The sequence below is a fragment of the Orcinus orca genome, chromosome 11, assembly GCF_937001465.1.
Source record: "Orcinus orca chromosome 11, mOrcOrc1.1, whole genome shotgun sequence".
NCBI classification, from domain to species: domain Eukaryota; kingdom Metazoa; phylum Chordata; class Mammalia; order Artiodactyla; family Delphinidae; genus Orcinus; species Orcinus orca.
In genome coordinates this window covers 9,576,851-9,600,475 of record NC_064569.1, presented here as the reverse complement: position 1 = coordinate 9,600,475, position 23,625 = coordinate 9,576,851, and the positions used below count along the sequence as shown (strand labels likewise).

The 23,625-nt window shown below is 43.4% G+C and overlaps 1 protein-coding gene and 1 pseudogene across 1 annotated transcript; both read left to right on the top strand.

Annotated features, from left to right (window-relative positions):
• Positions 1 to 28: 28 nt before the first annotated feature.
• Positions 29 to 1,932, top strand: LOC125960378 (60S ribosomal protein L11-like; annotated as a pseudogene).
• A 2,787-nt stretch (positions 1,933 to 4,719) lies between these two features.
• Positions 4,720 to 21,842, top strand: MANSC1 (MANSC domain containing 1). Its single transcript, XM_004281141.4, has 4 exons — positions 4,720 to 4,979; positions 9,329 to 9,649; positions 12,609 to 12,749; positions 20,383 to 21,842. Exons 2-4 carry the CDS (start codon positions 9,427 to 9,429, stop codon positions 21,252 to 21,254), a joined length of 1,236 nt encoding a protein of 411 aa, XP_004281189.1. The 5' UTR covers positions 4,720 to 4,979; positions 9,329 to 9,426; the 3' UTR covers positions 21,255 to 21,842.
• Positions 21,843 to 23,625: the final 1,783 nt, after the last annotated feature.

Sequence of the window (23,625 nt, the reverse complement as noted above, 5' to 3'; positions counted from 1 at the left end):
CAAGGCTTTACTGGGGCCCCTGCTGCAGCAGGAGGGAGCGAGAACAAGCTGTTTCCTTATATGGGGTCGGAGGGGTGGCTTAGGTGTTTTGCCCTCCCCTTAGGTGGTGTTGCGTGCAGGGGCAGGCTCAGTACCCTGCTTTTCTCCCAACACTCTGCTTTTGGATCCCAGCTCTTCAGAACTGGCTTTTGAGTTTTTTGGTCTTTTGTATCTTTTTGTCCATAATTTGCCCCAACTCATGTATGCAGTTATTTTTAGTCCCATATAGTTTCTTTGTATTTTGTTGCTTGAGAAGAGGTTTGGCCAGGTGCAAGCACTGCAGCAAAGGTTCCCTGGTCCCAGCTGGTCTCAGTATCTCACGCATATTTCATGAGTTTTTCAGAGGCTAAAAACCACCACCACATGGAAGAAATTAACTATTTGATGATAATGAGCAAGTAGCCCCCAGACCTTCTGGCACCTAAGGATTGATAATGTTAACTGCCCTGTTACCTCACCATCGACCAATCAGAGAATTATGCATGAGCTGATCCCACACGCTGGGACGCTCCATCACCTGGCCTTTAAAAAGGCTTTGCTGAAACGCTTCGGGGAGTTCCGGAGTTTTTTGGGCACTAGCCGCCCATTCTCCTAGCATGGCCTTGCAATAAACCTTTCTCTGCTCCAAACTCCAAACCCTTGACATTTTAGTTTGTTTGGCTTCACTGTGCGTAGGGCACGTGAACTTGTGTTCAATAACAGATTCGTGTCTGATCAGTCTTTAATTTCCCATGCAGAGGCTTAATGCATACTTTCTGAATAAAATACTTTAAAAAATCTGCCTCCACGTAAATGGTACTTCTAAGTATTAGAAGAGGATTTAGAATCTCTTCAGCAACAAGGGGACAATGGGTATAATTTCTAATTTAAACTCCTAGTTCATATAAATAGAAGTTTTTTCTTTTTTTTTTTTTGTTTTTGTTTTTGTTTTTGCGGTACGTGGGCCTCTCACTGTTGTGGCCTCTCCCGTTGTGGAGCACAGGCTCTGGACGCGCAGGCTCAGCGGCCATGGCTCACGGGCCCAGCTGCTCCGCGGCATGTGGGATCTTCCCAGACAGGGGCACAAACCCGTGTCCCCTGCATCGGCAGGCAGACTCTCAACCACTGTGCCACCGGGGAAGCCCGAAAATTTTCCTTTAATCATTATTTTCATCAGTGTCCTCTGTTCACTGTCATAACTGAAAAATATATTACTTCAACCATAACCAGGTTCATTGTATCAAAACCTTGCATCTGGCTCTCTTCCTGTTTCCCATCATGGTTCAGGATCAAGGTGAAAAGGAGAAGCCCATGCGGGGACTTCGCATCTGCAAGCTCTGCCTCAACATCTGTGTCGCGGGGAGAGGGGAGACAGGCTGACGAGGCAGCCAAGGTGCTGGAGCAGCTCACAGGCCAGACCCCTGTGTTCTCCAAAGCTAGATACACTGTCAGATCCTTTGGCGTCAGGAGAAATGAAAAAAGATTGCCGTCCGCTGCAAAGTTTGTGAGGCCAAACGCAGAAGAAATCCTGGAGGAAGGTCTAAAGGTGCGACAGTGTGAATTAAGAAAAAGTAACTTCTCAGGTATGGAAATTTTGGTTTTGGGATCCGAGAACACATCGATCTGGGGATCAAATATGACCCAAGCATTGGCATCTACGGCCTAAACTTCTACGTGGTGCTGGGTAGGTCAGGTTTCAGCATCACAGACAAGAAGCTCAGAACAGTCTACATTGGGGCCAAACACCTAATCAGCAAAGGGGAGGCCATGTGCTGGTTTCAGCAGAAGTATCATGGGATCATCCTTCCTGGCAAATAAATTCCCGTTTCAATCCAAAAGTCCAATAAAAAGTTTTCAGTGAAATGTAAAAAACAGACAAACAAAAAAACACCAAAAAAAAAAAATAAATAAAAACCAACCTAAAAAACCAAAACCTTGAATCTGAAGTTCCTAAGTGGGGAGAGGTCTACTTAGCTCCTAGCATGGACCACCTATGAAAGGAGATTCAAAGATTGTGACCTCTCTATACCCTGGACCTTCGTGTATATCATCTACAGAAAAAATGTACTGAGCACCTCAGTCTCTGGTTGCATCAGGAAAATTACTCCAATGGGAATTCACACTGGAGTTTACTTTGGTCACTCTTCAAAACAAATATTCACAACATTATTGTAATTCAAGAGCAGGTCATCCTCTGGACACAACTAGTAGAGTTAGTTTCACACAATGGACCATTGTTCACAGGCATCTCTGGCAACATATGCCTCCAGTAGCTACTGGCTAAAACCACAGCTGTTGGTTCTCAGGCCTCGAATAATAATCTACAGCTGCATGGTGCCTTAGTTTTGAAAGCTCTTTCTCACTGGCCAAGGTAGAGATACGGTGAAAGGTTAGAACACTTGGCAAGCTGCGTCAGTGGCTTAGTAACGTTGCACTTGTTCACCTGTATAGGAGGCTGGGGGGAGCAAGCACTAATTTAGAAACACACTTGTAAAACCCACGCCATCAACAAATATATTTTTGTTAAATATTTACTATATACCTATTACACACCAGGTACTATGCTAAATATCAGAGATAAAATTTTAATAATAGACACCATTGTTTTCATCATTATTACCCATACCTATTAAAAATAAATCATGTAGAATCCCAATGCCTTCCTGGAGTCTTAACTTGCACATTTAATTCAAGAATTGCCAACCTATTTAAGGACCCGCCATGCCTTGGACGATTGAAATAGGATTCTCTTAACTATGCCCCTGATAGAAGGCACTGTAAACTATTTTTTTTTTAATTTTGTTTATTTATTTTTGGCTGTGTTGGGACTTTGTTGCACGCGGGCTTTCTCTAGTTGCAGCAAGCGGGGGCTACTCTTCGTTGCTGTGCGCTGGCTGCTCGTTGCGGTGGCGTCTCTTGTTGTGGAGCACAGGTTCTAGGCGCGCAGGCTTCAGTAGTTGTGGCTCACGGGCTTAGTTGCTCCAAGGCATGTGGGATCTTCCCGGACCAGGGCTCAAACCCGTGTTCCCTGCATTGGCAGGTGGATTCTTAACCGCTGCGCCACCAGGGAAGCTCAGGCACTATAAACTCTTGAACGTGAAGAAACTGTGATCAGTGGTTGCCTCTGGGGAGGAGAACTAGATTGGGACACAGGGGTGAGAGGCAGGGTTTTCATTGTACAGGCATATCTGGGAGATAGCAGGGTTCAGTTCCAGATAAAGCAAATATTGCAATAAAGTCGCACAAATGTTTTGGTTTTCCAGTGCATATAAAAGTTATGCTTACACTGTTCTGTAGTCTATTAAGTGTGCAATAGCATTATGTCTAAAAAACAAAGTACATACCTTAATGTTAAAATATTGCTAAAAAATGCTAGCTATCATCCTAACCTTTAGCAAGTCATAGTAGTAACATCAAAGATCATTGATCACAAATCACCATCATAATAAATATAATAATAATGAAAAAACGAGCAAATGCTGTTGGAGACATGGCACCGAGGTAGGAGATAGATGGGCTCTAGGCTAGACATTTACAACTGGCATCCTGTTCACACTTCCTGGGGTGAGAAGGAGATGGGCTCCAGGCTGGACATTCATTACCAACCCCCTGTTTACATTTCCTGAAGCAAGAGAGAAATGGGCTACAGGACTACATATTTATGAACCGGAGTCCTGTCTATATTTCGAGATCTGCACCTCGATGTAAAAACCAGCAACAGAAATAGAGTAAATAACCGGACATTGGACATTTTTATGGCAGTGACAGAGTGGGACTAAACACTGTTAAAAGATCAAGAGGTCATACATCTCCCATCCTTGGGGCAAGGGAAACATTGCACATGCACAGAAAGGCTCCTTGGGGGTCAAAAAGGAGGGGGCGCCACCCCGTAATATGTGATGCTAAGGCCGTCCCACAGGCCTCTGGGCTGTAATCTAGCTTGGAAAAAGTTGCGCATGCGTGTTGGGGAGGGTCTTAGGGCAGGGCAGGCGGAAAAAGAAACCAGATAATTGGCCAAAGGTAACCAAAGACCCGGAAGAACTGCCCTGTATAAATGACCTAACAGCCTCTTTCTCGTGCTCCTCCGCGCTAGGGAGGGCGCCTCCATCCTTTCTCTCCGGGTGTGCATCTCTGCTTTGCTTCTACCTCAACTAAACAAATGTTTCTGTCTGCTCTCCCACTTGTTGTGCTGTGTCCCCAATAATAAACTTTGTACCTGTTTTTACAGTTTTTGTCTCCATGAGAAATGCATTTTTCACTGGGGCAAGAGCCAGGGGGTGTGGTGGCTGGGATTCCTGGTTTTCATCCAGGCTGCCCAGGTTCAGTTCCTGGGCAGGGAATTAAGATCTCGCTTCATGCCACCACTCACTGCTGCCTCTCCGAAATCAGTACCAATAGACTTGCTCCAGGAAGGATTGCCACAAACCTTAAATTTGTTGGGAAAAAAAAACAAAAAAAAGCAGTCTCTGCTAAGTGCAAACGGAGGTATGCCTGTACAGTGTACACTTGTGTACTGTTTGACTTTCATCGTGGGTATTTGCCTGTTCTCTGGTCTCCAGGAAGCGAGAAGGCGCAGCTGCAGACCCTCAGGCACCCACGAGGGTGGCGCCCCCGCCCTGGCAGCGCGCACAGCGGCTATGCGGGCCGGGGGTGGGTGAGTGGGGAGCCTGGGGACCCGGGGAGGGGCTCCCGGCTCTCCCCGGTGCCCAGGGGGCCTGCTCCAGGTTGCTGGGAAGCAGCACCGCGTTGCAGGGCGGGAACGTGCCCTTCCACCTCTGGCAAACTTTGGGCCGCCGCAACGGAAGCAGGAACTCGTGAATCGCAAACCCAGGGCTGGGCGGGAGCTGCGGAGCCTGCTGGGCGTCCTCACCGAGCCCCTCGCGGATCCGCCGCTGCTTCCCCGAGCGCGCTGGGCTGGCCTGCACCGGGAGGGCAGCAGGGCCCGGTCCTCCGGTCTCCAGGTAAAGGCTCTCCATCCTCCCCTCCAGCCCCCGCGGGCAGTATCGCCACCTGCGGGGGCAGCGACGCCCGCCGCCCTTTCCCGGGGCGAGCGTCCTCCGCCCCTCCGGGAGCTCGAAGAACTGGCTGAGCCGGATGCTGGTGGCCCCCGTATCCCGGAGAGGGTCTTTAGGCAAGCCAGCAGCAGGGTTAGAAGAATGGTTTAGTGAGCCACGTACCCTTCCTCAAACGGCAGATTTCCCATTTTTTTTTTGTATGATTTGTATCCTGTATTTATCGAACCCGCTAATTGTCTAATACTCTGTAGAGTGTGTGTTTATACACAGTTATAAACACCTCGATAAATTAAGTTAGATTATGCTGTGAGAAAAATGATTTCCAATATTTGATTGATTGCCGGTACGATCCGGTAACTCTAGTCGCAGGCATGAAAGCACAGGTGCATCGTCTCCTTCCCACCTGTATCCTTTTCCCACTCTATTTCAACAGGGTTCAACTTCACTTTGAACCTTTTTTTTTTTAAATTGTAAGCTTGTTTTGAGCTCTTTATTGTGGTAAAATAGACATACTGTAACAAAATGTATTATTTTGATCATTTTAAGTGTACCATTTAGTGTCATTAAGTGCGTTCACATTATTGGGTAACCATCACTACTGTCCATTTTCAGGACATTTTTGGCATCCCAGATAGGAAAACTCTGTACCCATTAAACAGTAACTCCCCATTCCCTCCTCCACCAACCTCTAGTAACTTCAATTCTACTTTTTATCTCTGTGAATTTGCCTATTCTAGATACTTGATATAAGTGCAATCATACGATATTTGTTCTCTTGTATCCAGTTTATTTCACTTAGCATAATGATTTCAAGATTGTAGCATGTATGAGAATTTCATTCCTTTTTGTAGCTAAATAATATTCCATTTTATGTATTTGCCACGTTTTAAAAATCTATTCATATTTGGACCTTTAAGGCCTAAATAATAATGTATTAGAAGAACTAATTTACCTAATAATTGTTTGGTATCATTAATGAGATAAGCTGTTTAGTATTGCTTGTGATCCAGGAGCAATAAAGATGCTGGTACTGAAAGCACAGCTCCTCCCCTACATCCCCTGGCACAGTTCAGGTTTCTTTGCAGCAGGTTGAGGAGAGATTCTTAGAATCCATTCAAAGTAGAGTGTTGGCCTGGTTTTTCTTTTTTTGTTCCTGATTTGTTTTCTCCAGTGACTTGTAAAGTGTGGCAGCATAAAAAGTAACTTGTGCCAGGATTCTTAACCTGGGGAGTCCATGGACAGTATTCAGAAAGTCTGTGAACTTGGGTGGAAAAGTTTATTTTACTAACCTCTAAATGTAATATAGTATTTCCTTTAAGAGGCATGTAGGCAAAAGCCGCAGTAGTATTAGTGGTAGGGTAGCTCTGATTTGCCACCGGTAGAAATCATAGATATTTCCATGTCATGTTACTTACTGTATATATATCAAAATCATTACATTCAACACTACTTCAAAATTATGGCAATGATTAGACCTACCATCTGTTATTTATCACACGGTTGTTCTTATTTTAACTGAAAATGGAGGTAATGGGATCTAGCTTATAGGATTCTTGGAAGGATTAAATGACATAATATATGTAAAGTGCTTAGCATAGAGAACCATAAATGTTATTTTCATTTTACTGTTTTAGAAAGTTGGACATAACAGTTAGCAAGGAAGGTATAGACTTGTGCTGTATTACCATATACTGTTTTTCTAAAAAACTGTTTTGATTTTTTTTTTTTTACTGACCAAAGTCTACCTATTTATATTAGGATGCACTCTTATGTCTACAGTTCTATAGGTTTTGACAAATGTAATGGCATGTACATCATTACAGCATCATATAGAATAGCTTCACTGTCCTAAAAATCCCCTGTGCTCCACCCATTCAGCCCTTCCCTTTCCTCCAGACAACCACTGACGTTTTACTGTCGATGTGGTTTTGCCTTTTCCAGAATGTCCTAGAGTTGGAATCATACCTTTCACACCAGCTTTCACTTAGCGATATGCAGTTAAGGTTACTCTTTCTGTGGCTTGATAGCTCATTTCTTTTTACTGCTGAAAAATATTCTATTGTGTGGATATATCAGTTTGTTTATCCCTTCACCTATTGAGGGACATCTTAGTTGCTTCCAGTTTTTTGGCAATTATGAATAAAGTGCTATAAATATTTGTATGCAGGTTTTTGTCAGGATTTAGTATTGTCAGTTTTTTGGATTTTAGCCATTCTGATAGGTGTGTAGTGGCATCTCATTGTTGTTTTAATTTGCAATTTCCTAATGACAATGATATTGAGCACCTTTTCCTATGCTTCTTTGGTGAGGTGTCTGTTCAGGTCTTTTGCTCACTTTAAATTGGATTGTTTGTTTTCTTTTTGGTAAGCTTTAAGAGTTCTTTGTATATTTTAGCTACCAGTTATTTATCAAATATGTGTTTTGCAAATACCTTCTCCCAGTCTGTGGCTTGGTTTTTCATTCTCTTAACAGTGTCTTGCACAGAGCAGAAGTTTTTAATTTTAATGGAATCCAACCTATCAATTTTTTCTTTCATGGATTGTGCTTTTGGTGTTGTTATCTAGAAACTCACCTAAGGTCACAGAGACTTTATTCTATGTTACATAGGAGTTTTATAGTTGTGCATTTTACATTTAGGTCTATGATCCATTATGAGTTAATTTTTGTGAAAGATGTAAGGTCAGAGTCTAGATTTTTTTTGCATGTGGTCGTCCAGTTGTCCAGCACCATTTTTGAGAAGAATATCCTTTCTCCATTGAATTGCCATTGCTCCTTTGTCAAAGATAAGTTGGCTGTATTTGTGTGGGTCTATTTCTGGGCTCCTTATTCTGTTCCATTGATCTATTTGTCTGTTCTTTTGTCAGTACTATTGTCTTGATTAGCAGTGATTTCTGGTAAGTATTGAAGTCAGGTAGTGTCAGTCCTCCACCTTTGTTCTTCTTCAGTATTGTGTTGACTCTTCGGGGCCTTTTTGTATTTCCATGTAAACTTTAAAATTGTTTTGTTGAGGGCTTCCCTGGTGGTGCAGTGGTTGAGAGTCTGCCTGCCGATACAGGGGGCGCGGGTTCGTGCCCCGGTCCGGGAGGATCCCACGTGCCGCGGGGCGGCTGCGCCCGTGAGCCGTGGCTGCTGAGCCTGCGCGTCCAGAGCCTGTGCTCCGCGGCGGGAGAGGCCACAGCAGTGAGAGGCCCGCGTACCGCAAAAAAAAAAAAAAAAAAAAAAAAAATTGGTTTTTTGAGGTCTATAAAATAACTTGCTGAGGTCTTGATTGGAATTGCATTGAATCTGTAGATCAAGTTGGGAAGAACTGACATCTTAGCAATATTGAGTAGTCCTATTGAGGAACACGGAATATCTCTCCATTTATTTAGATCTTCTTTGATATCTTTCATCAGAGTCTTACAGGCACATTTAAAAAACTTTTCAGTAATTATATTTCAATATAACTATCTTCCTTTGTAATCCTATATATTTCATTTTATACATTTAACAACATGTCTTTTATATATTTTAAAACATGTCAGAAGAGAGCCTAAGCATCACCAGAGTACCAAAGGGTTCATAACCAAAAAAAAAATTAAAGAAGCGGTAATTCTGAGCTAGGCTATCATTTAGTGAACAATTTGTATTCTGGAAATGAGGATATTTTCTGGTATAGCCTTGCCAGTTTCACATTTTTTTTTCTGGAAGAACCAGCTCACCAATGGAGTTGGCATTATATGTATTATGACTTTTGTGTTTTTAGGGATGTCAGAAAGAACACTTGCCCCTACAGTTTCCTTCAACTGAGCCAGAATATTCCCCCTGTTGATGGGCTAATTCCTAGAAGGACAATGTATGTAATTTTCTTAGCGCATTGCCTACCACTCAGTAGGTCATTTAAAAATGCTAATTGTTATTACTGAGAAAGAAAATACGTCCAAAGCGATGATCACTGCTTCATCAATGACCAATGACCACAGATTTTGTGTCCTTTCCCCTCCTGCTTAGGAGAGCCAAGAAGAGGAAAGATTCTAAAACTGAAAAGCAGACGACCTCTTCTTTCATAGATACTTGTCAGATTTTAAGCATTGATGGGAGAGTGTATGTGTGTGTGCTTCCTAGCTTTCTGCCAAGTTTTTAATGAAAGGTTGTCTGAAATCTAGTCAAAGTGAAACAGATAAAAAATACTTGTTTATTCCTGTCCTTCTATGAATTGTGAGTTGTGTATATTGACTTGAAGGAAATGAAATGTATCTTCTCTAGGTTTGTTCAAAGAAACAAAACTCATTGATGATTGTCTATTTTTGTGCCAGAGAGAAATTCCGTCATCTGTCCAATCTTCTTGAAGCAAACTCAGGCCAGAGGGAGAGTTATCCGACCTTTGGAGACCAAGACTAACCTGAAATTTAAAATGTTCTTCCGGGAGGAATGGAGCTTGACTCACACTCGTGTAATAATTTGTTTCCTGACGCTAAGGCTGTCCACCAGTCAGAACTGCCCCACCAAGAGTCTAGAAGATATGGTCATTGACATCCAGTCATCCCTTTCCAAGGGAATCAGAGGCAATGAGCCCATACACACATTAACTCAAGAAGACTGCGTTAATTCTTGCTGCTCAACAAAAAACATATCAGGTAAGTAATAATGCCTGGCAACTCTTTATTCCATGTGTTTTGTGACGTAAGTAGCTGGTTGATGAGGCTGAATGGTTTGTACTGGTGATTCTCAATGGGGTAGAAAAGTGGGTGGCAACATCACTAGGGAATGTTCCATGGTGTGCTCTCCCCTCCCTAAGCTGAGCCAAAGTTACTGATGAGTGTATATATATCACTCAGATATGTGGGTAGAAAAAGGGTTGAAAACCACTGGTGTTGTGTTCTAACAGGCATCTGGGATATTGAAAACAGAAGTCCTATTTAAATGCTTGGCTTCCATCATCATGGAATATTGGAATACAGTGTGATATTAGAAAGAACGTTTAAACAGAAAGGGAGTTGAGACAAAAAATAAAATTCTAAAGTCATCCCATAGGAGAATCAGCATTTGAGTTTTAAGTAGAAGCACAAAATTTCTGTTTTATCTCCCTTCCCTGGAGCTGGTGGCACAGGTGAGTCAGGAAGCCACTGGCCACTAATTGCAGCTTCTAGGAATCTAAGAGGCATGGGAAGGGGTTTAGAATGACCCATTCCATGACACAGAAGGAAACTGAGCCCCACAGGTTTGAACCATGCCCTTGCATATTTCAGGCTCCAAACCTATGACCTGAAAACAGAAGTATATATCTAATAAACAAACAAAAAAAAACCACATAAGTTTATTGAGCACCTAATGCCTTGGTACGTGCTGGAGATAAAACAGTGAATAAGATGGAAAAGACCTTGTCATCAAGGACCCTAGAAGAACTAGTGAGCACTGGACTCGTGATCCTTACTTGATTTATCAGCTGACTAAATCACATGTTTTCTCTTAGATCTTTATTTCCATTTCATTCTATAACGATTGTGGCGTAATAAGATAAATACACATTCCCTGGCACAGAGGTCCTAAAACCCTGGGAATTTTCTGAGCATAGGAGCTTCTTCTGTTATTCATAATGAGCCCCATTCAATCATACCTGAGCTTATGCTCACGAGGTGACTCTTGGTGGGACCCTCAATCGCGCCAGGATGGCTGCTAGTTGCCAGAAAGACCAAGCTTTGCTTAGAAGCTTGGAACTTTCAGTCTCCTCCACCCACCTCCAGGTAGGGGGAAAGGGGGTGGAGATTGAATTCAGTCGCCAGTGGCCAATGACTTAATCAATTATGTCTACGTAATAAAACTGCCATGAAAGCCCCTAAACAATGGGTTCAGGGAGCTTCCAAGTTGGTAAACACATCCACGTGCCGGGAGGCACCCCAACTCCACAGGGACGGAGGCTCTTGCACTTGGGACCCTTCCAGACCTCGCCCTATGTACCTCTTCATCGGGCTGTTCATTTGTATCCTTTGTAATAAACTATAACAGTAAGTATTGCATTTTCCTGAGTTCTGCGAGTCGTTCTAGCAAGTTATGGAACCTGGGGTGGGGGGAGGGTGATAGCCAAGTTTGCCGTATGTGTCAGTGACCTGGGGACCTGATACTGTGACTGGCCTCTGGGTGGGGACAGTCTGTTGGGACTGAGCCCTAGACCGGTGGGGTCTGACACTCACTCCAGGCGGTTAGTATTAGAATCGAATTGAATTGTAAGACACCCTGTTGGTGTTAGAGAATCAGAGAACTAGAGAATTTGGGTAGAAATGACACCAGGTATTTGCTGTCATGAGGAAACAAATACTTCAATGATCTTCTCAAATTGAGCTGTGTGCTTTTGGACACTCTTCATAGAGAAGTAATTTATGGAAGTCATAGAGATCTCATTTAAATTTCTAGTTTTTCTTTAAATGTTGATATCAACATATATGTGGAATAGAAATAGGACTGAGTGCAAATAGGACTGAGTGCCATGTGGGCATATCCTGGCAACATAGGAAACCTTGCATTTCTCTTCAGTTCCGTGATAGGTGTTTAGTAAGAAATGAGGGTTTGCGGCTTTATTCTACAAGCAAAAGTACTGTTACTGCTTTACTGTAAGCAGAGATACTTGTGGGTCTCAGTTAATGGATCTCAGGCTTTTCCCTCTTTTACTGAGTGTTGGTTTTTGACTGTTTAGGGTTCCAAAAAAGCACTTTGATAATTTGCCTACAGCCACAGACTCTAGAAAAATACCCACAAATACAAAGGACACAAAATTTTGTGTACAACTTGGACCCTATGGACCCTCCCCTTTACCTAAGTGCCCCCCAAAATGGTTTGTAGAATTATCACATCGTGGGTGATAGGGAAAGCCAAAGTAACCAGAGTACCTTTCTTGTTACCTGGCTAATGGAGACATGATAGGATAAAACCCCTGCAGAAACGAACTCAGTCTTATTTCCCACTGGGAGAGTCAAGGGTGATCCCTGACCGCTGCCTGATTGGGAGACAAACAAAAATGATAAGAGCAGAAATTTGAAGAACCCAAAGAAGAATGGTACTGATAAAAGTAAAAAATAGACTTTGCATTCCGTATGCTGTGCAGCTCCATTGTGGAAGGAGGCATGGTATGTATAAGGCTGAATTTACTGACCCTCCCTGCCCACCACCCTCCCCTCGCCCCACACCAAGAAAACCAGACTGATGGCTTCGTAGGCATCTAAGATGCCTTCAGGATGCGAGACGTACCTCCAGTCATTAGGGTTAGATCCATTTCCTAAGGTCGGACTCAGTAGTGAGTTGTAGACTCAGTATTTCTATGTATGTTTTGATAAATATTTTAGCAAACGGAAGGCTTCTCTCTAAAGAATGACATGTACTATTAAAAACGTTTCGCCAAAATTACCTTCATTCTGATTTTTAAACCCAGGGTCTTTAAAAATTGCTTTCAGTGCCTAAACTAAGGAAAAGGAAATGACTCAGCGGCCAGCAGGCAATGAACAAAGGTTTTTGTGTTGGCCACTAGAATAAATGTGTTCCTGCTTGCCGTATTCTCTGGAAGATCCTATTTCAGAATAATGCTTATGAAACCTTTCATTGCAGGGGACAAAGCATGTAACTTGATGATCTTCGACACTCGAAAAACAGCTAAACTACCCAACTGCTACCTGTTCTTCTGTCCCAGTGAGGAAGCCTGTCCCCTGAAACCAGCAAAGGGACTTATGAGTTACAGGATAATCAGAGGTAATAAAAACATTGTTCTTTGTCTTCTGTGATTGGAATGATTTAAGGATATGATTCATGTAGAAAGGTTTTCTGCAAGCGTTTAAGAAGAACTGCCAAAAGGGATCACAAATATAGAGGCACATCAGAAAAAATCTCATGATTTAAAATTCAGTTGATTCAACCAAACATCTTTCTTTTTCCAGTTAAAGTATTTAATACCTATGAATGATAGTATTTTGTTTTGTTTTTGTTTTTACCTTCTTAAGGTAAAAGACACACAGATCTTTCATGTAAACATTTTGAAACACATCTTTAGAACTGTGTTAGCAACACTGGAATAAGTGTACAGGTCTCCAGGGGTGACTATTTTGAAAGGGTTAAGACGATGTAAATACAGTATATAAAATTCTGGTACATTAGGTTCCAATTATTTTGTAATCACATTCTCTGAAATCAAACTCACTGGATTTTATTATCCAGACCTGGAAGGAAGCTCATTTAAGAAGTTTTTGAGGGGCTTCCCTGGTGGTGCAGTGGTTGGGAGTCCGCCTGCCGATGCAGGGGACAGGGGTTCGTGCCCCGGTCCGGGAAGATCCCACATGCTGCAGAGCGGCTGGGCCCGTGAGCCATGGCCGCTGAGCCTGCGCATCTGGAGCCTGTGCTCCGCAACGGGAGAGGCCACAATGGTGAGAGGCCCGCGTACCGCCAAAAAAAAGAAGTTTTTGAGAAAAAGCTACATGCCAAATTCTGTGCAAGGCATTGGAAACAGAGTCTCCACATTTGGAAATGACATATTTGCTCAGAATACAGAAAATAAACAAGTAAAAATAATATAATTATTTGGATATGCCTTGGTGAGATTTTGGCTTGTTAATTTTTCAGGATGAAATGCTTTCAAGTATGAAGTTTACTTTTATTTCAGTTTTATAAAGTTTTTGTCCTTACACCCTTAGGTATTAATAATATTCCCTGCATTTATTCAATAAGAAACAAATTTTATTTAGCATCTTCTATGTGCCAAGCACTTTTTACGCCTTAAGGATAGAAAGATACGACACTAAACATGAAAAACAAGGTTCTCATTTATGGAACTAATATTTTAGGAGAGAGAGACAATAACCTTAATAAATAAATAATCAAGAAAAATAGTCACCATGGACATAGAGAACAGACATAGAGAACAGACTTGTGGTTGCCCAGGGGTAGGGGGTTGAGGAGGAATGGAATGTGGGAAGCTGGGGTTAGCAGATGTAAGCTTTTATATATAGAATGGATAAACAACAAGGTCCTAGTGTATAGCACAGGGAACTATATTCAGTATCCTATGAAAGGGCTTCCTGGTGGCACAGTGGTTAAGAATCTGCCTGCCAATGCAGGGGACACAGATACGAGCCCTGGTCCGGGAAGATCCCACATGCCGCGGAGCAACTAAGCCCGTGTGCCACAATTACTGAGCCTGTGCTCTAGATCCCGTGAGCCACAACTACTGAGCCTCCGTGCCGCAGCTACTGAAGCCTGTGCACCTAGAGCCCGTGCTCTGCAGCAAGAAGCCACCGCAATGAGAAACCTGCGCACCACAGTGAAGAGTAGCCCCCCCTCGCCGCAATTAGAGAAAGCCCGCGGGCAGCAACAAAGACCCAACATAGCCAAAAATAAATAAATTAATTAAATAAATTAATTTTTAAAAAAAGGTGGTTGGTTACCCTTAACAAAAAAAAGTATATATGTAAACTGAATCACTTTGCCGTACAGCAGAAATTAACACAGCATTGTAAATCAACTGTACTTCAATAAAAAAATTTAAATAAAAAAAATAACAGTGATCATAATAAAATGAAACATGGCCTTTATATAAGAATATATTTTCAAAGCAGAGAAAATTAAAACATAAAATTCCCATTTAAAAAATAGTCATAAGAGCTATGCAGATAATTGAGTTAAGACAACGTGATAGATAATCACAGAGGGACTTCCCTGGCGGTCCAGTGGTTAAGACTCCTCGCTTCCATTGCAGGGCATGCAGATTCGATCCCTGTTCGGGGAACTAAGATCCTGCATACCACACAGCACAGCCAAAAAAAAAAAAAAGATAGTCACTGAGTGGACCGGCTGGATTAGGCGATCAGGGGAAGCGTCTGTGAAGATGTAACCCCTAAACTGAGATCTGAAAACGGAGGAGCCAGATGTGAGAAGATTGTAGAAAGACCTTCCAGGCAGAGGAAACAGCCTATTCTAATATCCTAAGGCAGAATGGTTTGGGAGTGTTTGTTCAAACGCCCCAGTCTCAGCAGCTGACTCATAGTGAACCATGGAAGGAGTGATATGCAAGAAGGAAGGAAGGTGGGGCCATCCCGTCAAGCTCTGTAGGGTAGGGAGTTTTTACTTTCGGTGCATGATGGAAAGCCATTGGAAGGTTTTCAGCAGGCATGTATAACGAGCTGTTTTAAAGGTGATTTCTCAAAGCTCACTGTGACCGCTCTATTGGGAATGGACAATGGCGCAGCAGCAAGAGGGCATGTGGGAAAACTGGGTAGGAGGCTGGGACGAGATCCGAGTGAAGGGCCGTGGCCTTGGGGACCAGGGAGACGGTGAAAGAGATGGAGGGAAGTAAACACATGAGCCATTTCAGCGATAGCATTGACAGGGCTTGCTGGTGGTGTGGATGTGGGGAATGAGGAAGAGCGAAGAGTGAAACGGAGTCCTAGTCCTGGGCTCGAGCGTCTGGATGGGTGGCGGTGCCGTCTACTGAGCCGGGGAAGTGGAATTGCGGTTGGGAGGGAGAGTGCAGTCAGGGTTCTCTGGGGAAGGATGCTGCCCAGGGCATCCGGACACTGACTCTGCTTTGTCCCCTGAGTGAGGCTGTGTCTGAGTTTCGTTCATGAAGCAGGAAAACCTGATGTGTCAAACATTCCCTTAAACAGCGTAAAGCACAGATTGCTTGTGTAAATTCTTCCTACATAGTGGTAGAAGCTCAAGTCTAAACAGATTGGCAGATAAGGTACAAAGTTTCACTTTTGCCTGATGAAAAATTCTGGAGGTGGTTGATGGTGAGGGTTGCACAAACTCAATGCCACGGAACTATACTCTTAAAAACGGGTTAAAGTGGTACATTGTATGTAGTATATTTTACCACAGTTGTTAAAAAGAATAATTTTTTTAGAAAGACTACGGCACAGAACAAATTAGGCCCCTCAGAGCAGCCAGGATCTTACCTTGGGTGGAAAGTATCTTGTCTCCCTGCCCCTTCTGGGCTTCACACTGGCCAGGGCAGTTGCCCCTGACTGTTCGCCTCCTTTACGTCTATATATAATCTTGGCTAAAAACACCGGGACCTACAGTGTTGTGCGGATATGGCTTCTTGCTTGTCCTCTTTTTTTTTTTTTTTTTTTTGCGGTACGCGGGCCTCTCACTGTTGTGTCCTCTCCCATTGCGGAGCACAGGCTCCAGACGCGCAGACTCAGCGGCCGTGGCTCACGGGCCCAGCCGCTCCGCGGCATGTGGGATCTTCCCGGACCGGGGCACGAACCCCTGTCCCCTGCATCGGCAGGCGGACTCTCAACCACTGCGCCACCAGGGAAGCCTGTCCTCTTTTTATTTCATCACCTGGAACGTGGCAGAGCCTGTTGGACACCCAGGGATGGTATCCAGCAGCCTGAGTTTCCAGTGAGGTCAGGGCTCAAGACACTAATTGGAATGTTTATTTTTCTCCTTCAAGAGCTCCCATCAGGTGGAAGTTGGACCATCACATCTGCCTTTCTGATCCCTTCTCACTGCCTCTTCTTCATTGTGTCCTTTCTTCCACTGTCAGTGTGTATTCCCTATGTCTATCAGCTATTTCACAATTAAAGCAGAATATTAAAGAAATTATAGGTAATTGAATCTAGTCATTCGACTTCCATAAAAATCTATACCAAAGAAAAAGCTGTTGTTGTGAAACTGTTTATCACGTAATTAGCTTAAAAAGTGAAAACAGCACTTTTTGAATTAGTTTAAAGGAAATTAGTTTAAAAGTTTCTACAGCTTAAATGTCCAAATGCTAGGGAATGGTTGGGTATAAAGTATAATGGATCCCCCTGAGGGAATACAATGCAGATGTTAAAAAATAAGTTTGAGATGTAGAAATAAAATGTCACCTAAATTTCAGGTGAAAAACACCCAGTTTTTAAATTACATGAAAAAAAAGTTTAAGGTGTGCATAAATGTTAATAGTTGCTGGGACATGATAGAAATTATCGTTGAATTTGTTTTATAACTTTCATAATACTTCTGTCATGTTACTGATTTTATAATGCATGTATAAAGAGGGAGTATGTGGTAAAGATTCCATTTTCTCCAGTGTAAGTGGGAGAAAAGTGAACTTGGCTTGTGCCTAAACCTTTTAAGGGCAAGTGTGAAGGGTGAATGAAGTGGAATTAGAATCGAACAATTCCTGTGTCAGCCACCAGGGGGCACCATCAGCCCAGAGCCGGTGGCTATCTAGGGGCAAAGTGGCACCAACCCCGGACTTGTGTGCAGCAGGCTGTCTGTATCTACAGATGTTTACAAATTGTGTTTGTAATTCTATTTATGAATCTGCCCGTGTTGATGGACTGAGATTGCCCCATAAAAATAAATATCTGCCTCCTGGTCAGAGTGAAATTCAGTAGATATAAGTTTGGTGGTTTGTTTTCAGATGAACTCTAGTTCCTGTAACTGACGAATATTTACAGACTGAAAGTTTGAAAGATAACAGTGTGCTCTCTTCATTCTGTAAAACCATTGCAGCTTGGCATTATTTAATGTTTGTTTGTTTTTGGAGCTTGGTGGTCTGTCATTCCTCCAAGGACTAGAATAGGGGAATTCAGAAATAGAATAAATTGAAAGTCTATTTGCTCAGCTGGTTGCCAAGTTAATAGGCAGTCCCTAACTTTTTTTATCTAGTTAAGTCACTTGACAATGAAAGTCAAAAAAGCAGTTGAGGACACATTTCCCAGCTCCTTCTGTAGCTCATGGCTACGTGACTGAGAGAAAACACCACACCCCAAAGGCAAACATCAGTGGGAGCAGGTGTGGAGAATCCCTGTGTGGTTCTAGGATCTTTGCCAATAGATGAATCTTATCAAGAAATGGGAATAGCCCTAGCTTTGCTTTATTTATGACCTTGTATTCTTGAGAAAGAAAACAGCTGTTTTGGTCATTCTTGTCAATGGCCTTATTTTAAGTTTTGAGTTCACACATATCACAGAGCATTTATTTAGCCGTCTTTTTAAACTTTAAAATGAAATATGATGAGTCCTGCTCTTTTTAAAAATATCTGACACGACCTAAAAATACAGGTGCTGTTTATCTCGTGGTGACACTATGCCTGTGAATGTGATATCACCTGCAGCAGAAACTCTTCAGCATTGTTGGAGGAATTTCAGGCATCCAAATTCTATTTTAGAGTGTCCTAGAGCAGGTATCCACAAACTTTTTCTGTCGAGGGCCAAATAATAAGTATTTTAGGCTTTTCAGGCAAGTCTGTTAGACTTAGTGGGCCACATGCAATCTGTCAGACCTCCTCACTTCTGTCCTTGTAGTAGAAGCGGCCACAGACAATATGTAAACAGATGGGCATGCTTGTATGCCAATTAAACTTTATTTATGGACACTGAAATGTGAATTTCATATAATTTTCACGTGTTACAAAATATTATCCTTCTTGATTTTTTTCAATCATTTAAGAATGTAGAAACCATTCTTAGCTCGCAAGCCATATGAAGATAAGTGGCCATCATTTGCTGACCCCTGTCCTAGACGGATTACTAAGTGACAGTTCTAAAGGACCTCTGAGTAGTGTGAAGCTTAGAGAGGAGTCAAAGATGTCACAAATCTGAAGTTGCCTCTGGATCTCTTTGTTAGCAGAGCGGAGAGTGAGGTCTAGTTTAGAAACTGGTATTGAGGGGAGTTGAAATAGAAGACGGAAAAGAGAAGAGGGGAGAATCACCGTTGCTTCCTTCCTTGTGTTTCTGCCGTTCTAATTTAAGTGAAATGATTAGCCAAGTAGCAGAGTGATACAGCAATTCAAGTGGTCTTTCTCTGTCCCGGATTGCTTTAACCAGCCTTTTCAGTTCGAGCTGTGATAAACGGCATGTGTGACAAAGAGCAAAACTCTAAACTTTCTCACACAGGAGGAGGATCTGAGGCTGGTTCCTCCTCAGCAGGAGTTGGGACTCTGTGATTTTCTGCTCTTTATGCTAGCCACGTGGCCATAATGATTTCAAATACTGGTCCATGGTCCTCAGAACCTAAGTTGTTGGCTCTAATATTTTAATCTTCAAGGGTCAAAAGAAAATCTCTCAGATCGCCTTCCTCCCCCGAGTACAGTGCTGAAAGCTGGTTGTTTTTTTGTTTAATATTTATTTATTGGGACTTCCCTGATGGTCCAGTGGTTAAGAATCCACCTTCCATGGGCTTCCCTGGTGGTGCAGTGGTTGAGAGTCCGCCTGCTGATGCAGGGGACACAAGTTCCTGCCCCGGTCCGGGAGGATCCCACATGCCGCGGAGCAGCTGGGCCCGTGAGCCATGGCCGCTGAGCCTGCGCGTCCGGAGCCTGTGCTCCGCAACAGGACAGGCCACAACAGTGAGAGGCCCGCGTACCGCAATAAAATAAATAAATAAAAAAGAATCCACCTTCCAATGCAGGGGATGCGGGTTCGATCCTCGGTCAGGGAACTAAGATCCCACGTGCTGTGGGGCTCTAGAGCCCACGTGCCACAACTACCGAGCCCGCGTGCCACAGCTACTGAGTCCATGCGCTCTCGAGCTCATGTGCCGCAGCTAGAAAGAAGCCTGTGTGCCACAACGAAAGATTCCACATGCCGCAAGGAAGATCCCGCATGCCACAACGAAGACCTGATGCAACCAAATAAATAAATAACTATTAAAAATATAAAAATGCAGGCTCTTAGTTGCAGCATGCAGGATCTAGTTCCCTGGGCCCCCTGCATTGGGAGCACGCAGTCTTAACTGCTGGACCACCAGGGAAGTCCCTGAAACCCATTTTTTTCATTGAAAAACGTCATCAGCTTTGGGCTGCCGCCTTGGCTTCAGGGACCCTCCAGCTTCCTCCTCCTCCTCCTTGTGGAAGGCAAGTCACTGGGATTTTGTCTCCTCTCCTCATCGTCCTGTGGGCTACCCCCGCACCGTGATATCTCCCCTAGGGATTGCTTGCTTCCCAGTTGTCACTGCAGTCCCAGCTGACACAGCTTGTGCCTCACACCAGCATTTTCTCTGCCAGTCCTCTTCCTGCCACATCATCCCAGCCCAGCTGCCTTCCCTGGCCTTGGCCCCTGAAGGGTCCCCATCTTCCTAAACCTCTTGCTGCCCATGCTGTGCTCCTCTTAGCATCTCTGCTGGTCCCCTCCCACCTCTTCCTTCATTTGCCCGATGCTCCTCCGCACATTTCTCTTCTCCTCTGGGCCAACACTCTAGAAATAAACCACAGCATCTGGGGGAGAGGCAGGGTCATCAGGATCTGATTTAGCAATTCGTATTTTTCCATTTTGCACCATGAAATGTCAAGAATCAACAGTTTGAGGTCTTATTGAACAAGCTGATAACGTTTGTACTTGTTAACCTCCCTTCGCATGGAAACATGGAAGTCTTTTTTAAATTTTCTTTCCGTCTTCAGATTTTCCATCTTTGGTGGGAACTGATGTGCCAAGCCAGGAGGTAGCCCAGGAAGAGTCTCTGTTCCGCAGCAGGTCTTCACACACCATCACTCCCACGCCCCCTCCTCCCACAGGTGATTCAGAGCCCACGGTCTTATGGAGAGATTCATTTTCTCAGAAGTTTGGATCCTCAGATCACTCGGAGAAACTACTCAAGATTGACCTGGCGAGTCCACAGTGGACTGTTTATAAAGAAACTGACCACTCGCAGAAGTCACCATCTTCCTCAGAACAAACAGTAGCTCATCTGCTGCCTGAATATGTGACAGTGTTCCCCAGTACAGTGGCAGTTGCCGCTCTGCCCGCCATCCTGGCCACTCCAAAGCCTGCGTCTCTCCCTGCCGCCAACGCTGCAGGGATACCTTCTGCGACTCCTCAGCCTCAGGGGGCCACCTCTGCCCCACCTGTAGCCGTGGTCACTAACACGACCACAACTGAGGTTCCGACTTCCATCTTTAGGGCATCGACACACTCAAAAGGCCCACCAGACACGGTGCCCTTTAGAGACGTTTCCAGCTTGACTTGGAACACAGAGGCTGCCCGGGACCCTGCTACGTTTCCTTTGTCAAATGTGAATTCTCCCACTACAAAAACAACAGCTTCCCGGGAAGATGGGAAGGCCAGCTCTGGTGGGCCCTCCCTGAGCGGTGCTCCAGAAAGGCAGCCGGGCCTCGCATTTGAACGGTGGCTCCTGGTCGGGACCGTGCTCTTTGGGGTCCTGTTCCTCGCCATAGGCCTGGGTCTCTTGGGCAGAACGCTCTTAGAATCCCTCCACAGGAAACGTTACTCGAGGCTTGATTATTTGATCAATGGCATCTATGTTGACATCTAAGGAGGACATCTTTTTTTTTTTTTTTGGCTGTGGGATGTGGGATCTTAGTTCCCCGACCAGGACCAGGGATCGAACCCGTGCCCCCTACAGTGGAAGTGGGGAGCCTTAACCACTGGGATGCCAGGGAGGTCCCTAGATGTCTCATTATTCATGTAGTTACTAATAGCCCCTATGCAGCGAGGTTCTGCTGATTTGCTCACCTTCGCAGGATTTTTCAAGTATTTTGAAGACAGGCAGAGATGCCTCCTACCGCTCTCTTTTTGCTTGTTCTGCGAAAAGAAGCGGGGGAAAGAAACAAACTGGGTGATTCGAAGGATCTGTCTCTAAAATATTAGCTGAAAACAAAGCTCTACCTAAAGCAATAAAGAATAATTGCCACATCAATTGGAAAACGACTGGCTTTTTACAAGGAAAAAGGGTTAGGACTCCTAGGCTCCAATTCATTAATATTTCTGGTTCCAGATAAAGTCGACTGTTTATGGTATTAATTCTAATGGATTTACTTTCCTTTTTATATGAATTCCAATAAAACTTATTCCAGATGTATTTCCTTCCAATTAACTATCTGAATAAATCTCTTGGTACTCAGTTAATGTTCTTTGCAAGTGACACGTCCAGCTGGATGACTTTAAATTTATTCCCACCAGCAAAATGATTAAATGATGAAAATATGTGTTCTAAGTTAAAATGACAAACCCCCCTTATCCCATCAATGAGCAAAAGAGGTTCCTTTGGGAGAATTCTAGCAGAATATTAGCCTGCATGGAGATGATGATAAGTTCTGATAAATGGCCACATCTACTTTGGGTCTGCTCTAGTTAACTATTTTTTCAAAAAAGAAAAAAGTAATATAGGCATTTTCCAAACTTAAGTAAATTTAGAATATAACAGTATTATTTATAAGTCCTTATCTAAACTTGACCAATAGTCAATTTTGGCTTTGTTTGGAATAACATTGGGAATAATAGACAGCACGTAAAATTACAGGCGCACCTCATTTTATTGTGCTTCACTTTATCATGCTTCACAGATACTGCATTTTTCACAGACTGAAGGTTTGTGGCAGCCCTGCCTCAAGCAGGTCTATCGGCGCCATTTTTCTACAGCATTTTCTCACTTCATGTCTCTGTGTCACATTTTGGTAATTCTTGCAATATTTCAAACTTTTTCATTATTCTATTTGTTCCGGGGATCTGTAATCAATGGTCTTTGATGTTACCACTAGGAATTGCTGAAGGCGCAGATGATGGTTAGCCTTTTTTAGCAATATTTTAAAATGAAGGTATATACTCTGTTTAGGCAATGCTATTGCACTTAATACTACAGGACAGTGTAAACATGACTTTTATATGTACTGGGAAACAAAAATATTCGTGAGACTCGCTTTCTTGTCGTATTCACTTTACTGCAGTGGTCTGGAACCGAACCTGCAATATCTCCGAGGTCTGCCTGTATTATTAAGTGATTAGCATGCTGTAATTTTTATTGATTAGTTATTACAGTGTCCGAGAAATGTTTTGAGTAACGGGGGTTTGCCGGACAAGTTACAGTGGGGTAACTGGGAATCCAGGAGACAGCCTGGGTCAGTTCGACATCTCATCTCTCTGGACTTCAGTTTGCTTATTTGCAAATCAAGAGGTTTGGTCCCTGGTGTCATCAGGGTTTTTAAAGACAAAAATGGAATTCAGGTGAGAATTTATACAGGGAACGCTAGAGGGCAGTAACTGGTTAATAAGTAGAGCAACGAAGGCAAATGTAGAGGAGACAGAAACGGGCTTTTCTCCTTTCCTCCTCCTTCCCGTCCCCTCGCCCGGAACCACTCCCCCTCCCCCCCGGTTTACCCTAAGCTCATAAAGCTCATTAAGAGGAAAGCTGGTCTATTGAAAATACTACTTTTCATATGTTTTCCAACTTAACAGCTTGACACAAATCTCCAAGGGGTTTACATAAGCTTTAAGTAGGTTGAATAAATAAAACCTTGACTCAGTTTAATTTAACAAGTATTTATTGAATATCCACATGTAGGCCAGAATCAGATTAGTAACTAAGTACCTTGGAATTTTAAAATTTCTCCTCCCTTTGTTAACAGAATTGGATATTGGAAATAGGGCTTTCTGTGGACGTTTATAAAGGTGTTCTTCTGGAGCGCTCCATCCACCTTGCCGTCTGCAGTCTTTCCTGCGATGGACAAATTTGACTGGGAGCCCAGATGAGAGATGCTGTAGGCCCAAACTCTGGCCATGACTGTGGGGATGTAAATTGTAGGGGAACTGCTGATTTGCGGCGTCCTTCTCAAGGGGAAAGAGTAGCTCTTCTCACACAGCTCTCTGCTTATTACCCCATCACCATGGGTGAGATGCTGCATGGGGCA